The 15,483-nt window shown below is 44.1% G+C and overlaps 3 protein-coding genes across 3 annotated transcripts; all 3 read left to right on the top strand.

Annotated features, from left to right (window-relative positions):
* Positions 1 to 563: 563 nt before the first annotated feature.
* Positions 564 to 1,541, top strand: LOC6583541. Its single transcript, XM_002009171.4, has 3 exons — positions 564 to 701; positions 749 to 906; positions 968 to 1,541. The coding sequence occupies exons 1-3, from the start codon at positions 617 to 619 to the stop codon at positions 1,205 to 1,207; spliced, it is 483 nt and encodes a 160-aa protein (XP_002009207.1). The 5' UTR covers positions 564 to 616; the 3' UTR covers positions 1,208 to 1,541.
* Positions 1,542 to 2,817: 1,276 nt separating this feature from the next.
* LOC6583540 (thioredoxin reductase 2, mitochondrial) lies at positions 2,818 to 4,529 on the top strand. The gene has a single exon (XM_002009170.4). The coding sequence runs from the start codon at positions 2,919 to 2,921 to the stop codon at positions 4,464 to 4,466; it is 1,548 nt and encodes a 515-aa protein (XP_002009206.1). The 5' UTR covers positions 2,818 to 2,918; the 3' UTR covers positions 4,467 to 4,529.
* Positions 4,530 to 8,396: 3,867 nt separating this feature from the next.
* LOC122757499 lies at positions 8,397 to 14,924 on the top strand. Its single transcript, XM_044009783.1, has 2 exons — positions 8,397 to 8,546; positions 14,076 to 14,924. The coding sequence occupies exon 2, from the start codon at positions 14,191 to 14,193 to the stop codon at positions 14,812 to 14,814; it is 624 nt and encodes a 207-aa protein (XP_043865718.1). The 5' UTR covers positions 8,397 to 8,546; positions 14,076 to 14,190; the 3' UTR covers positions 14,815 to 14,924.
* The last annotated feature ends 559 nt before the right edge of the window (positions 14,925 to 15,483 follow it).

Below are 15,483 nucleotides of genomic sequence, written 5' to 3'. Positions count from 1 at the left end.
AGAGAGAGAAGGAAAAAGAAAACATGAGAAAAAGTTGTAAAAATTTGATAAGCTTGTCGCTGGGCAGGTGGGGGAGGGGCCACAGTTCTATGCCTACGCCACGATGGGGCCGCTCGAGCAGCGTAAGGTGAGTTGCTAGGAAAGTTATCCCTAATGTTTATTGGGCAAACTTTTGCATTTTTACAGCTTCTTGAAAGTTCTGCCGCGGTATGGCTGGTCATTTTAAAGTTGAAATTATCGAGATAGCCCAAGTTTTGTTTGCCTAAGAGGCTGCAATCCCACAATTGTCAGCACATTACGCCTTGCGGGAGCTGCTGCGCATTCGCAATTCATAATAAAACTTTCGAGCCGCGTTGCCATTGGCAATAGTCGTTTTTGCTGAATGCTGAATTCCAGCTATTAATTCGCTTATTTTCATAAGAGTGTCTGGCATCATGCAAACATGCCCCGAATGTCCCCCACCCCCGTCATGCGCTTCACTTACGTGCTCCACGCTCCACATCCCAGTCTGCCACTTACCTGAAAAGAGAGAGAGAGAGAGAATGTTGTATATGATTAGAGTCAAATTGCAGTAGGCTGTGATTCTTATTCTTGAATATTATAAAAGGGCTAAGTCATGATTCGTATGCCAGCCTTTAACCTCTTTCTCTACAACATACTTCTCTCCCAGGCGATGCAGCGCGTCGTTCGCATCAAAGATGGTAAGCTTAACCAGAAGGTGAAATCGAATTAACCCTACCTTACGCAGGACCCTCTGATCAGTCCTCCTCCTGGGACCAGTTGGCCCTAATCGGGGGCCTCAGGACCTCTAGAGAGCTGCCTACGGAGCATAACGAGTTTCCGGACTTCATGGTGTATCTGAATTACTTGATCAATGCCTTGGCGCTCATGGCAGATGTTTTGCAGGTACTCCGACCCAACCATTGCCCCTTATAATCAGCTAATTTTTAGCCTGACTCCCCTGCAGCGTCGAAGACTCGGCTTTCTGGTTGTCGTTGTAATTATGTGGAACATATTTGTGCTCGAGCGTATCTTGGCCTTTGAATTGACTCTGATCTGGTCATTGTGGTCTAACGATATCAGCTCCCTGACCTACGCCATTGTCATAAGCAGCATCACGCTCACGAACATCATTCACTCGATGCTCATCTACGAATCGATAAAGATGCATCACGGCCGCCTGCGTTTCAGGAGGGGGGAGAAGTAACAAAGTATGCAATAGCTGCTCCGGCACTCGCCCAGAGTTATTCTTTGTCCACCTAACTGGGTCGTTTAGCCAGGACTCACAAACACAAACACACACAAATATATGTCAGAGGATTATGCTGTAACCCTGGGGGTGCGGGTACGATTCACGGCGTGGCACCGGGCATTGCAACTACAACTACAAATTCTAGGTCGTTTGGTTCAACTAATAAATATGCCAAAATACTCACACACTCGGTGAGGGCCACAGACATTTACAAATGAATCGCAGCTGAGGGCTGCTAGTCCCGAAATAAATCCATTAAATATTTGCGGTTAAACGCACCAAAAACAAACCGCAAAAGTAAATCATACCCAAAGTAGACACCGGACCGGACATGGCCAAGAATTTCTCTCGACTTGGTTCGGTCCCATTTTTTCTTCGTACGCAAAAATATTAGATTAGAAATTAGGACAACCATGCACAGCCAAGAGGCAGTCGGTCGCTCAGGCAGTTGAGCATAACGCCATTTACTTGATTGGAGATGGGTGTAAAGGCCCTTCGGCAAGCCGAGCAATGGCAGCGGAAGGCATCTAACCATCGTCCAGCCGAAATTCTAAATGGTCCATGGTGAAACATAAATCATTGAACCTGACATTTCACCATTTTTACTGAACTTGTACATATACATGTGTATATGTATGTGGCTAACGCTCGGCCTATTTGCTTAAAGTCTAGGCAGAACTCACGCAGATTTTCCAGAAGATGCTTGAAGTGAAAATAAGCTGAAGCCTCTGAAGGTGTCTGCTAAGCCATTGACTGCGATTCGCAGGACAAACCTACAAGAGAAGGACTTAAAGCGGCGACTTTCCTTATTCGCCCCGATATCTGACACTTTGGTCCACCAAGGCCAAGTTGTATAAATCATTCTGAAAATTGAATGTGGACGTCACTGACATCACAGGCCATACACATTGTCCCACAGACACACTCCCTTCGAATCGGGTCAGTGGCTGGACAGGAATTGGAAAGGGCAGACCTCTGTCTGGGCAGAGCTTGTATGAAATTTTCTTGGGATATAAATAATGTGTATCAGTGTTTATCGATAATAATTGGTTTTTGCATGAGGAAAGATGTTTAGTTCCAGCACTAACCAGTTCCTTCTCTTTGGAAACTGACCAAAGTCAGCGCTTTGGAGAAAACTATCGAAAACTATCGAGAGTTTGGAGATTACTAATATCGACTGCAACCACTATCGATAGCATTCTAGAATGAAATTCATTTTTCTTTCCGAATGATTGCATTTTCAACTATTATCTCCGATTTCATGCCCAAAACTGAATGTGAATTATATAGACAATTAGCTTTGGGGTTATCCCCTCGAGCTCCTATTTGCCTGCTACAGGGTGTACATCTACATGCGAATGTTGTTTATATTGTGTTATATAACGAGTAACGAGAATCCTGAATAACAAAAAACTAGATATAAATAAACAATCTCTAAATTGAATATAAATAGTATTAGTTTTCAGTTTAAATTGAACTCTCAAATTCTGCAATATTAGCACTACCCTACTATGGTTAGTGGTGGTGTTTTATAAATCAGATCACTTTCAAGTTGGCAGCGCTTTTTGAGTCTCGGGCCAGCCTGGCTTGTACCAGTTGAGTTGGCAGCTCCCCAGCTTCATTGCTACAAATTGTCAAGTTTTACTATTATAAATACGGAGCAGAAATGATGTTGCTGAAGTCATTGCGGAGCTCGGGCTCATTTCGCTCTGTGCTGCTCTTGCGGTTCGCAGGTTCGGTGAGAAATGCAAGCAAGTTCGACTACGATTTGGTGGTGCTGGGCGGTGGCTCTGGCGGTCTGGCCTGCGCCAAGGAGGCCGTCGAGTATGGCGCGCGTGTTCTATGTCTCGACTATGTGAAGCCGACGCCGGCTGGGACCAAGTGGGGCGTGGGTGGCACCTGTGTGAATGTGGGTTGCATACCCAAGAAGCTGATGCATCAGGCCTCGCTGCTGGGCGAAGCCGTGCACGAGGCCGTCGCCTATGGCTGGAACGTCAACGATCGGGACATCAAGCCCGACTGGAAGAAGCTGGTCAAGGTCGTGCAGAACCACATCAAGTCCGTCAACTGGGTGACCCGCGTGGACTTGCGCGACAAAAAAGTGGAGTACGTGAACTCCATAGGTAGCTTCGTGAACCCCCATACCATCAAGTACAAAACGAAGCAAGGAGAGCTGAAGCAGCTGACTGCTCAGTACGTGGTGATCGCAGTGGGCGGCCGACCGCGATACCCGCCCATAAAGGGGGCCATCGAGCTCGGCATCACCAGCGACGACATATTCAGCTACGAGAAGGAGCCAGGCCGCACCTTAGTCGTCGGCGCTGGCTACGTGGGACTCGAGTGCGCCTGCTTCCTCAAGGGTCTTGGCTACGATCCCACAGTCATGGTGCGCTCGATCGTGCTGCGCGGCTTCGATCGGCAAATGTCCGAGTTCCTGGCAGCTATGATGACGGAGCGCGGCATACACTTCCTGAACACCACCATTCCCATGGGGGTGGAGCGCACGCCCGAGGGCAAGCTGCTCGTTCAGTATCGCAACACGACGACCCAGACGGATGGGAGCGACGTCTTTGATACGGTTCTGTGGGCTATCGGACGAAAGGGTCTCATCGAGGACCTCAACCTGGGCGCTGCTGGCGTACAGACCTACAACGACAAAGTCATTGTAGATCACACTGAGGCCACTAGCGTGCCCCACATCTTTGCCGTGGGCGACATCATCTACGGCCGGCCAGAGTTGACTCCAGTGGCCATTCTATCCGGCCGCCTGCTGGCGCGACGCCTCTTCGCTGGCTCGACACAGCTGATGGACTACACTGATGTGGCCACCACTGTGTTCACGCCTCTGGAGTACTCCTGCGTGGGCATGTCCGAGGAGATGGCTATAGAGAGGCTGGGGGCCGATAATATCGAGGTGTTTCACGGGTACTACAAGCCCACCGAGTTCTTCATACCGCAGAAGAGTTTTCGCCACTGCTACCTCAAGGCTGTGGCCGAGGTGTCGGGCGATCAAAAGATTCTCGGCCTGCACTACATTGGGCCCGTGGCTGGGGAGGTTATTCAGGGATTTGCAGCAGCTCTGAAGTCGGGCCTCACTGTTAAGACGCTGCTTAACACTGTCGGCATTCACCCCACAACCGCAGAAGAGTTCACTCGACTATCGATAACTAAACGTTCTGGTGTAGATCCAACACCGGCTTCGTGTTGTAGTTAAATGTACTAGTTAAGTTTATGAAATACACAAGTCTTATTGCACGTAAGGCAAACTATTTTAAGATATGCTCGCTGTCATAGAGGGGTGAGGGGAGATACAGAAATTCATGGAATTTGCGCCCCGCCGGCATTGAGCTGCAACATTTCTATGCGGAGCGAACGTTCTCTGGCATGTGAAGAGGACGCACACGTTCCGTTGATTTGACGTTTCAATATAAATGACGATGAGATTCCGCTGTGCGACTATTTTTGGCATATGACGTCGTAATTTATGAAGTTCACGCTAAAAAACACAAAGGCGCCGTAAGAAGGGCCAGTTACAGAAGGTTTTCTTTTATTTTTGTTGCTGTGCTTCCTTTAGTTCCGCTCGTTGCACGACTATCTCTGACCCACAATCCTTGGCGTGCAATCTGGCTGCTGGCGCCGCAAAGTATGCCATGTTTTTCTAGGCCTGCCATTCACACACCACAACAACGGCAACCGGCTCGGGGCAGCAACTGTTGGGGGAGTTTCGCAGGGCAAAAAAAGTTTGATTAATGTTTACTTCCGATTTGCATAAATCTTACTTTAGCATTTTGGGCAATTTTAGCTGCACGTTTTTGCGGCTGGCTCGAGTCTCGCTCGCCTTGTGTCGCTTTGTTATAAATTATTTTTTTATTGGTCCGGTTTGCTGACCTCTTCTGGCCCATGCCTCCTGCCGCATGTTCCCTGAGTGGGCAACTTGGCTCCCAGTTGGGCGTGGGCTAGGCCAAACGAAGCGCCGCAGCCAGCTGCAGGTATGAAAGGCTGGGATGCAGGTCAAGGCAGCTCGTGGATGCTTGCAACAACAGCTGAAGTGATTCACAATTCCGTCCATTTCCACGGCTGCGGCCATAACTCTTCGATTAGCTTTGCCAACTCATTTAATAAATGGTCTAGGTGACAGTAAGAAAATATAACAAATTTACCCAAGAAAGCGAAGAACTGCTTTTAGTTTCCATTGCAACACCTTACAATCATAAATTGCGAGCACCCCTAATCCCCGAGCCCCGCCCCAGTCCGCTGGCCGCCCACAGCTCGTGCTGCACAACTTTTGCCCCCTCGAAAAGTTTGGCAGTAAGTTAAAGCACCCGCGGGTAATTCGATAAAGCGTAAAATTTTGCACTTAAACTATTTTCTTTCTGGCATTTGCCAATTGCATTCGTTATTGCTGCCGTTTCACCTCCCCCAGATATTGTTGTTGCTGTTGTTGGTGCTCGGCGCCAACTGCTGTCAGTTGACCTGTGTAAGGGGTTTTGAATTACAATACAATGCAGTTGGAAAATTCGTGGCTGGCATTTGAAAGTTGAACTGATTGCGTGTTTCCAAGTGCAGGAGTATATTGAGTCATTTTCTCCTTTTGGCTCTGCAAGCCGCTCAGCCAAATTCCAAAAGATCTTGAGTGTGAGAGGAAAGCTGCAAAAGTCTCTCTCAGAAGGGAGGAGCAACAAATTATAATTTCTGATGTCAGTGCTTGTTTGTAATATTTGAGTTCTGTTTCGGAAAGCAATTAAATAGAAATTTGTTTTAAATTTTTATTTTAAACTAACAATTTGATTGTAAGTATTATAATAAAAAGAGTTCATCCATTCCCAATTACTCACTCGGTATTCAACAAAAGATAACAGCAATAATACGAACTATATGTATATACAGATAATATTACTATTCAAATGTAAAACTTAGTATCTTGTAGGATATCCCTTTATATGTTTATAATTGTCATATTGTAAAATGTATTGTGCAGACAAAAAAAGTGTGGCAAAACTAAAATAAATTAAATATAAATAAATAAATATTTAAATAAAATATATCAACGAGATAGGTCCATAACTGGTCCGTCAATATGGAAAATGTTTTCACTATAAAGTATTTTTTGACTTGTTATTAAATTAACCAAATTCTTTTTCATAGAACATAGTCGATAATTAATAATAATTAATGCTAAATATATTCCATTGGTTTGACCTAAGATTAATAGACCAGTTTACTACATTTCTTATGTCCATTTCTAGAAGAGCTCTATAGAGTAATTAAGTATTATTATTGCAGATAAACAGAATATCTGAACAGTTCTACAAAGTCCAAAATAATATGTAATAGTGAATATAAATATCGAATCGAAAGTAGCAGAATTTTCCCTACTAATCTGCTCAAAGTATTATTATGCTACTATACTATCTAACTACTAATATCACTATTATTACTTATATATTATATATACATTACTACTTGTGCAGAAGGAAAGCACAAAGTAGGAATCTGCAATTGTGTGATGGGTATTTCAGTCTCTACTCTGGCCTAAAGCACGAGCTCGTACAAATTTACGAAACTCAATTTGAATTCTCGACAGCTCAAGCATTAGCTGCTGCCAAAAATAGTTAAATCAGCAATTTAATTGTCTGCTCAAATTTAAATTATTATTCCACCTCTCCGTTCAGAAAGGGCCGGCCTTGAATTACAAGAGGCAAGGAATGCCGCTCTCCTGTGGAACAGCTGTAAAAGCAATTAAATAATGACAATTAGCAGTAGACAACAGCAATAAAATTGTTTATCGTTGTTTGCAATTGAAGACAAAACATTATATTGCGTAAATACCTCAAGTAATCAACACATTATCAACTTTTGCTTAATTACACATGCTGTGCGGAGACGCCAGACGCTGCGGCAGATGCTGCAGCTGCAGAGATACAGATTCAGATGTGGATATAGAGTTGCTCGCCGAGCTGGGCGAATATAATATAGCAGCAAACAGCGTTGCTGATTCCAGCAGTTGTGCAGGGCGAGTCCACAGCCAGATACACAATACTTGCTCAGTGAAGGGCTGTCCAGAGTGTGGCCGAATGGTAATTGATATATTTAATAACTTAACTAAATAGAAAGCTTCGATTGTGGTGTTCGCCTCAGTGGGGGGAGGGGTATTTGCTTATTTGTGTGGAAATTCGAAATTTATCTATTGAATCATTGAATGCCTATTGTCTAGACAGTCCTCGCATGCAGCCGCAGACGAAAGGCATCAAGTTGGGCACATTTTATACAGCGAAGCATTTGGCCAAGTCCTGGGCAAACAAATCAGGAGCTGATTGCAAATTTAATGGGATTTAAAAATTCCAAATTGCTAAATAAGTTCTAAGCTCTGCATTCTGTTTGTGCACACAGCCAGGTGTGCTTCTGCACGAGTGTATATGCTTGTGTCTGTGTGTGTGTGTGTGTGCGTTTACATACAGATGCCACGCCCACTGTCCACCACTCACAATTTCGTTATGGGCGCCAGCTGTGCAACCGCAAGCTGCTGCGGCTGCTTGCCTAAAGTGGAATTGTTTGTAATGCGACATCAACCTCCAAGAGGCGGGGCACTCGAGAGTGGGTCGTGGGCAGTGGGGAGTGGAGTGGAGAGTGCGGAGAGTCGCTGTCACTAGTGGGAAATTAATTTAAGATTTTCATTTTCATTAGCTCAGTTTGCCAGTTGACTTGGAATGCCAGAGGTATTACCTTAAAGTCTTTAGTCCAAACACGTGTATCTGATAAGCGTGAGATAATGAAATTGATACCTAATAATGCATGAGTAATCCTAGTGAAAATCAATTGACCACTGTTAAGGCATTTGGATATTGCCTTCTGAAATATTATTATATATTATTATAAGAAATTGAATTATTATGAATTATTAATTGAATTATTATCGAAATTGTATAGGTTAAGTACTTGAAGCTGAACCACTGTACAGAGAAGTTGTTATTGTACGCGCTAGCACGGGAGTGTCGCTCTCCAAAAGATCGCTCTCTCGCTGCTCGCTGTTAGATGCGCATAGGTGCGCTCTCTACTGTGCAAAGCTGCGCTTGCGTTCATGTTAAATTTAATAAATTCAGTACAAAATTGAACACCGGTGCCAGCACTTCGTATATTTCAGAGAGACCGCAAGTTGCTGTCTACTTTTTTTTATAAATATTATACACTGGCCATCGAAGGACCAGACTCCTTTTGGAAGGACATTTTTGGCGCCCCCGGGTGGACACTCTCTGGAATTGAAGGAAGCTGGATTATGGATTTTGTGGATAATCAGGGAAGTACATAAATACATAGAGCACATAGATGACCAAGTAATGCAAGCCATAAATAAATAAATGCATTACTTGAGACATACAAAATATTAATGTATGTACAATCTACGCCTATGTACATTGTGTTGAGCTTATTTCAAATTGAAATTTAAAAAAAATAAATAAAAATAATAATAAGGTGCATATTGACCTTTGATCTGCAAATAATTCAATCTCTATTGCCTCGCATAATCCAAGTTTTCTTTGGCGCCGCTAGTGTGTTACAGTTTTTTTGCTCATTTTCGTCTCGCACTTTCGTTTTGCGCTTGCGCTCACAGCTTGCACAGATAATTGCGCTCTTAATTTACGCTCTTCATTTGCATGCGCGCTTGCAATATCGTTTGCACTCGCGCTTGCACTTATAGTTGCGCTCTCGTTTTACTGTCTCGCTTGCACATATTAGTGCGCGCTCACTTTGCGCTCAGTGCATACTCACTTGCTATATCGTTTGCACTCGCGCTTACACAGCAAATTTCGCTTTAATTTACGCTCATCATTTGCATGCGCGCTTGCAATATCGTTTGCACTCGCGCTTGCACTTATAGTTGCGCTCTCGTTTTACTGTCTCGCTTGCACATATTAGTGCGCGCTCACTTTGCGCTCATTGCATACTCACTTGCAATATCGTTTGCACCCACGCTTGCACACGCAGCAGCGCTCTCGCTTTGCGCTCAAAACGTGCGCTCGTCACTTGGATATATTTTCGCTCAAAACTTGCACTCTCGCTTTGCGCTCATTGTATGAGCTCGATCTGCACTTATATTTTGGCATTCATACCGGCGCGCTCTCGCTTATGAATGCATTGCACTCAGTCGCTCAACAGTCAAATATAACTCAATAGACCACTTGCCCAAATAGTCACTCAACATTTTGGTTGTTGTCTTCGCTATATCGTAACAGTCACTCAAGTATAGTTTAACACTGCCAGCGTAATATATTGAGATTTATTACGATCGCGCGCATTTGTTAACATTCTTGAATTGCTCTTCGCTTGTTGTCATACATTAAGTGAACTTTTATTTGTTTCGATTGAAATTGGTTTCAACTGAGCATCACTTATAGCATCATGACTAACAAGCGAGGAAAGAATAGGTCTATGGACGAGTCATCATCAGAGCGTGTCGAAGCTCTGTTGGCCGTTTACAAAAATGTTACAAACGACATAACACGCATTAATAAATCATTAAAAGATTACACTAAACCAGTAGAGCCATTTGAAATTGAATGTCGACTTGAGATATTGAACCGCTACATAGAAAAGGCCTTTAAGACACAACAAGAGTTGGACGACATTAACGCAGATTTAGTGCCTCGGTCAACGTTAGAAGATTTGTGTGTATCGACAAAAGCACTTCTTATGAAGCGAGGTAGTGATAGCCAACCTAAAAGTGAGAGTCCCGCTAACTCTACAATGATTAGCTCAGTGTCACATTCTAGGAATCTACCGAATATAAAGCTGCCAAAGTTTAGCGGAGAATATTCGGAATATAAGAATTTCATTGGACTTTTTGAGAGTTTAGTCGACAACGAGCCAGGGTTATCAAATATAGAAAAGTTTAACCACTTGTTGTCATGCTTGGACAAAGAAGCATTAGGCACTGTCAAGGCATATCAGGTGACAGATGCAAATTATCCAAAAGCGTTAGCTGCTTTAAAAAATGTGTACGACAATCAGTGTCTCATATTTTTTAACAGCATTTCAAAACTATTTGATCTCCCACACATGTCCGAACCGTCAGCATCATCTTTGCGCATGCTGATAGACTCAGTCCGTGCCATTTACGAATCTCTTTTATCGCTAGGATCTGATAAGCAGATTTCGAATGCCATGCTCATCCATTTGGTAATGATGAAAGTGGACGCTGGCACGCGCTCTAGGTGGGAAGAGAATCTTGACTACAATAAGCTTCCATTGTGGCAAGATTGTGAAGCTGCCTTGAACAGACGGTATCAGCATTTAAGTGCTGAAGACTCATCTGGTCCACGTCGTAAGGTAGCTCAGGATAATAAGAAAAGAATTGGGAAAACTTCTCTAGCTGTCGCTCTGCCAAGTGAGCCGCAGAGTCCCAAATGCGTGTTTTGTAAAAAGAACGATCACTTCATTCACTCGTGCTCGTCGTTCGCAGCAATACCTTGCCAGAAACGTTTTACGTTCGCAAAGAGCTATCCGCTCTGTATAAATTGTTTGCGAACAGGACACTCAGTGGCTGCTTGCAAATCAGCCCACTGTCGTGTGGCTCTAAGCCGCACCATACCATACTGCATAGATACAGCTCTGAAGCGGCTCAAAGTAGCTCAGCAGTTGTATCAGCAGTCCCTCGTGTCACTTCGTCACAGATTTCATCTGTAAATCACGCACGGATAGCCTCTGATCAAGTTCTTTTGGCAACTGCAGTTGTGAAGATAAAAGATCAATCTGGATCTTATCACTTAGCTAGAGCTTTATTAGATTCCGGCTCGCAAGTAAATTTCATAACTGAAGAACTGGCAAAACAGTTGAAATTAAAACGGCAAAGATCTGGGATTCAATTGTTGGGCATTGCTAATTGTCAGTCATCTGTTCGGCACAGCGTTCAAACTTCGATAGCGTCCCGAACGGACGACATAGAAATCCGAACAGACTTTGGTGTGTTACGTTCCATTTCGTCGTATCAACCAGAGAAGCACACTGAAGAGATCAAGGTACCTGATAATGTACAATTAGCTGATCCTCAATTCCACAAGCCGCAACGTATTGCTTTGTTGCTCGGTGCTGATATCTTTTTTGATATATTAAGAGAAGGCAAAATAAAAGGATCCGATAACAACCCAACATTGCAATTGACTGCCTTTGGTTGGATTGTATCTGGTCGCTGCCGAACATTGAATGCAGCTACTAGTTCGTCGACTTTCATTAGCGTCGTAAACGACGACATAGCTATAGATTCAATAGTTCGCAAGTTCTGGGAGTTGGAAGAAAAGCCAAATACAATTAATTCGAATTTGTATACCCCAGAGCAACAACTGTGCGAGAAGTCATTTGTGGAGATTATTTGCCAAACTACCTCGGGTCGTTTCAGAGTGTCGCTGCCATTCAAATCAAGCCCACATTGTCTTGGTACGTCTTACGACACAGCCAAGCGACGATTTCTGGCCTTGGAAAGAAGAATGAGCAAGCAAGAAGACATTCGGCCAATGTATATTGACTTTATGAAAGAATACTTGGCCTTGGGTCACATGAGCCCAACTAACAATCAAATTCCGAGAGAGCCGCATTATTTCATCCCATATCAATGCGTGCTAAGACCGCACAGCGCATCCACTAAACTTCGAGTAGTGTTTGATGCCTCTAGCAAGTCCTCCTCTCAATTGTCGCTGAATGATCTACTCATGGTGGGTCCGACCATCCAGCCGCAGTTATGGGAGACTTTGCTAAGATTTCGACTTCGTCCTTGGGCTGCTACAGCAGACATCGCTAAAATGTACCGTCAAATTGAACTTGACGAGTCCCACCGCAACTTTCAACTTATTGTGTGGAGGGAAACGCCCACTGATCCGTTACAAATCTTTCGATTAAACACAGTAACGTACGGGACAGCGACTGCTCCATTCTTAGCAATTCGATGTTTAAAACATCTAAGCGACTTGCATGCTTCCACTCATCCAGCTGCTGCAAGATCGTTAGCCCGAGATTTCTATGTTGATGACCTGTTGACAGGAGCAGATAGCGTCGAAGAATTGTGCTTGTTGCATCGAGACTTGATCGCAATTCTTCAAAAGTTTGGATTTCCTCTCACAAAATGGTCGTCCAATTGTAAACAACTCGCAGCACAACCAGCTAGAAACGATATAGTTATTGGTCATCAAGAGGACACAAAAACATTGGGATTAATTTGGAATCCAATGAATGACAGCTTTAGATATTCCATGAACTGTCCAGTAGAAGTTCAACAGACCAAAAGATCCGTTTTGTCATTTGTAGCAAGGTTATACGACCCCTTAGGTTTGTTAAGTCCGATCGTAACTCGTGCGAAGGTCCTTTTACAGGAAATGTGGTTGCACAAACTTGGGTGGGATGACCAATTGCCTGTTCAAATGAGGCAAGAATTTGAGGCAGTAACTAGCTGTTTCTCAAATCTAAACTCGTTGCATATACCTCGTTACGTTGGCACACTTAAATCGAAAGGATGTCAAATCCATGGATTTGCTGATGCCTCAACGAGAGCTTACGGTTGTTGTTTATACGTAAGAATGCAAACAGATAAGGGTATCACTACCAGGCTGCTAGTCGCTAAATCTAAGGTAGCGCCCTTGAAAACAAAATCTGTTCCGCGGCTGGAGTTGTGTGCTGCAGAATTGTTAGCTACCTTATGGGATGCGGTAAGGAAAGTACTTGATTGTCCTATTAATCAAGTCACATTTTGGTCAGACTCTGAGGTGGTGCTTCATTGGCTGCGAATGCATTCATCTAGCTTGAACACATTCGTTGCTAATCGCGTTGCAACCATCCAAGAGTTGACAACTAATGTATCTTGGCGTCATGTACCAACGAAAGACAACCCAGCAGATATTGTATCTCGGGGATGTTCAGTTGAGGAGCTTAAAACATCATTGTGGTTTTGCGGACCAGGATTTTTAAAGCTCTCTGACACATTGTGGCCAGCCAACCCACAAATCACCCTATCAAAGGAGTTAGAGCTGCTAGAGAAGCGTAGAACTGCAATTACTATGATCGCGGTCGATGAGGTAGCAAATCCTATCGTACATCTTATTGAGTCAACGTCATCATTTTCTAAGCTAATCCGCATCGTTGCCTATATGTTCCGCTTTATCAATGGAAAACAAGAAAGTCATTCTTCACTTGTTCCTACAGCTTCTGAGTTAAGCTTCGCATTCCTTGCAGTTATATCTGTAATTCAACACATTGAATTCAGCGAAGAAATAAAGAAAATAAAGAAGTCAGTCGTGTTGCAACCGTCATTGCAAAAACTGACACCATTTTTGCACCCACATCAGCATGGCAGGCGTATGTTATGGTTGCTACGAGTAGGAGGTCGTTTATTGAAGGCACCATTAGCACATAATGCCAAATTCCCATTGTTGCTTCCAAAAAAATGTCGTTTCGTAACGCTTTATTTGGAGCATTTGCATCACTCTCATTGCCACGCCAATCCCCTAGTACTAATGGGCCTGCTTCGTCAGCAGGTTTGGCTGGTCAATGCTCGACAGGCTTGCAGTGCAGTAGTCCGAAAATGTGTACATTGTTTTCGCTACAAGCCGAAACTCTTATCCCAAATAATGGGCAATCTTCCCGCTGATCGCTTACATGGAAATAGGCCATTTGAGATCAGTGGAGTGGACTTTTGCGGTCCAATACTAGTTTCGCTGGGAATTCGGGGCAAATCGCCAGTCAAAATGTATATTGCCATATTTGTTTGCTTTACTTCGAAGGCAGTGCATCTTGAATTAGTCACCGATTTAACCACAAATTCATTTCTAATGTGTTTATCCAGGTTCGTTGGTCGACGTGGGCTTGTCCGGAAGCTGTACTGCGACAATGCCACCAATTTCGTGGGTGCTGCACGCACGCTGGACCTCAAAGCTACGTTCCATGGCAACACAGCGGACATGGAAATGTTTGCTGCGGAGCGGGGCATGGAGTTTGTATTCATCCCTCCTCGAGCGCCGCATTTTGGCGGCCTTTGGGAAGCGGCGGTGAAATCCGCCAAAGGTTTGCTGCTGAAAGCGATGGGCAGCGCTCGATTACGGCAAGACGAGGTGGCCACCGTGCTGGTCGAGGTCGAGGCCGTGCTCAATTCGCGGCCAATGGTCGCTCCCAGCAGCAACCCCAACGACGGCGAAGTGCTCACGCCAGGGCACTTCCTGATAGGAGCAACGCTCGTGCCGCTGCCAATCGCGTCCACAGAGCCAGTCGACGACGTCAAGCTGACACTATTAAAAAGATGGCAGCTGACATCCAACATCAAGCGTCGATTTTGGAACGACTGGTCAAGGGACTACCTGCTCAGCCTGCAGCAGAAGTCAAAATGGACGAAGGAGAGACAGAACATACAGGTCGGAGCAGTCGTGCTCGTGGGAGAGGACAACGCTCCTCCACAACAGTGGATGCTAGGCGTGGTGACGGAAGCCATAGTCGGAGGAGATGGTAGAGTGCGCGTAATTGTCGTTAAGACAAAAAATGGCACATATAAAAGGGCAATTCATCGCGTTGCACCACTGCCACTCCACTAATACACCATGTTATTGAAGCCCTGCGGCCTTTCAACGCGGCCGATGTTAAGGCATTTGGATATTGCCTTCTGAAATATTATTATATATTATTATAAGAAATTGAATTATTATGAATTATTAATTGAATTATTATCGAAATTGTATAGGTTAAGTACTTGAAGCTGAACCACTGTACAGAGAAGTTGTTATTGTACGCGCTAGCACGGGAGTGTCGCTCTCCAAAAGATCGCTCTCTCGCTGCTCGCTGTTAGATGCGCATAGGTGCGCTCTCTACTGTGCAAGCTGCGCTTGCGTTCATGTTAAATTTAATAAATTCAGTACAAAATTGAACACCGGTGCCAGCACTTCGTATATTTCAGAGAGACCGCAAGTTGCTGTCTACTTTTTTTTATAAATATTATACACTGGCCATCGAAGGACCAGACTCCTTTTGGAAGGACAACCACATTCTGACGACAGCCAGCTGGTACTTGATCTTTGAAAAGAAAATTGAGCAGATGGATGTGGGTAATTAATTTGTTATATTCACACATCGAAACTGTGTCTTTTATAGAAGTACTTAGAGAACTTCTGTTGTCTCATACTGATACGATTCTGAATAGGATTTTGTATGTTAACTCCAAATGTAATAAAAGTATCTTCAATTTGTTTATGTTCTTTGAAGCTTAA

The sequence above is a fragment of the Drosophila mojavensis genome, unplaced genomic scaffold (genome assembly GCF_018153725.1).
Source record: "Drosophila mojavensis isolate 15081-1352.22 unplaced genomic scaffold, ASM1815372v1 contig_74, whole genome shotgun sequence".
NCBI classification, from domain to species: domain Eukaryota; kingdom Metazoa; phylum Arthropoda; class Insecta; order Diptera; family Drosophilidae; genus Drosophila; species Drosophila mojavensis.
This window is presented reverse-complemented; position numbering and strand designations above follow the sequence as displayed.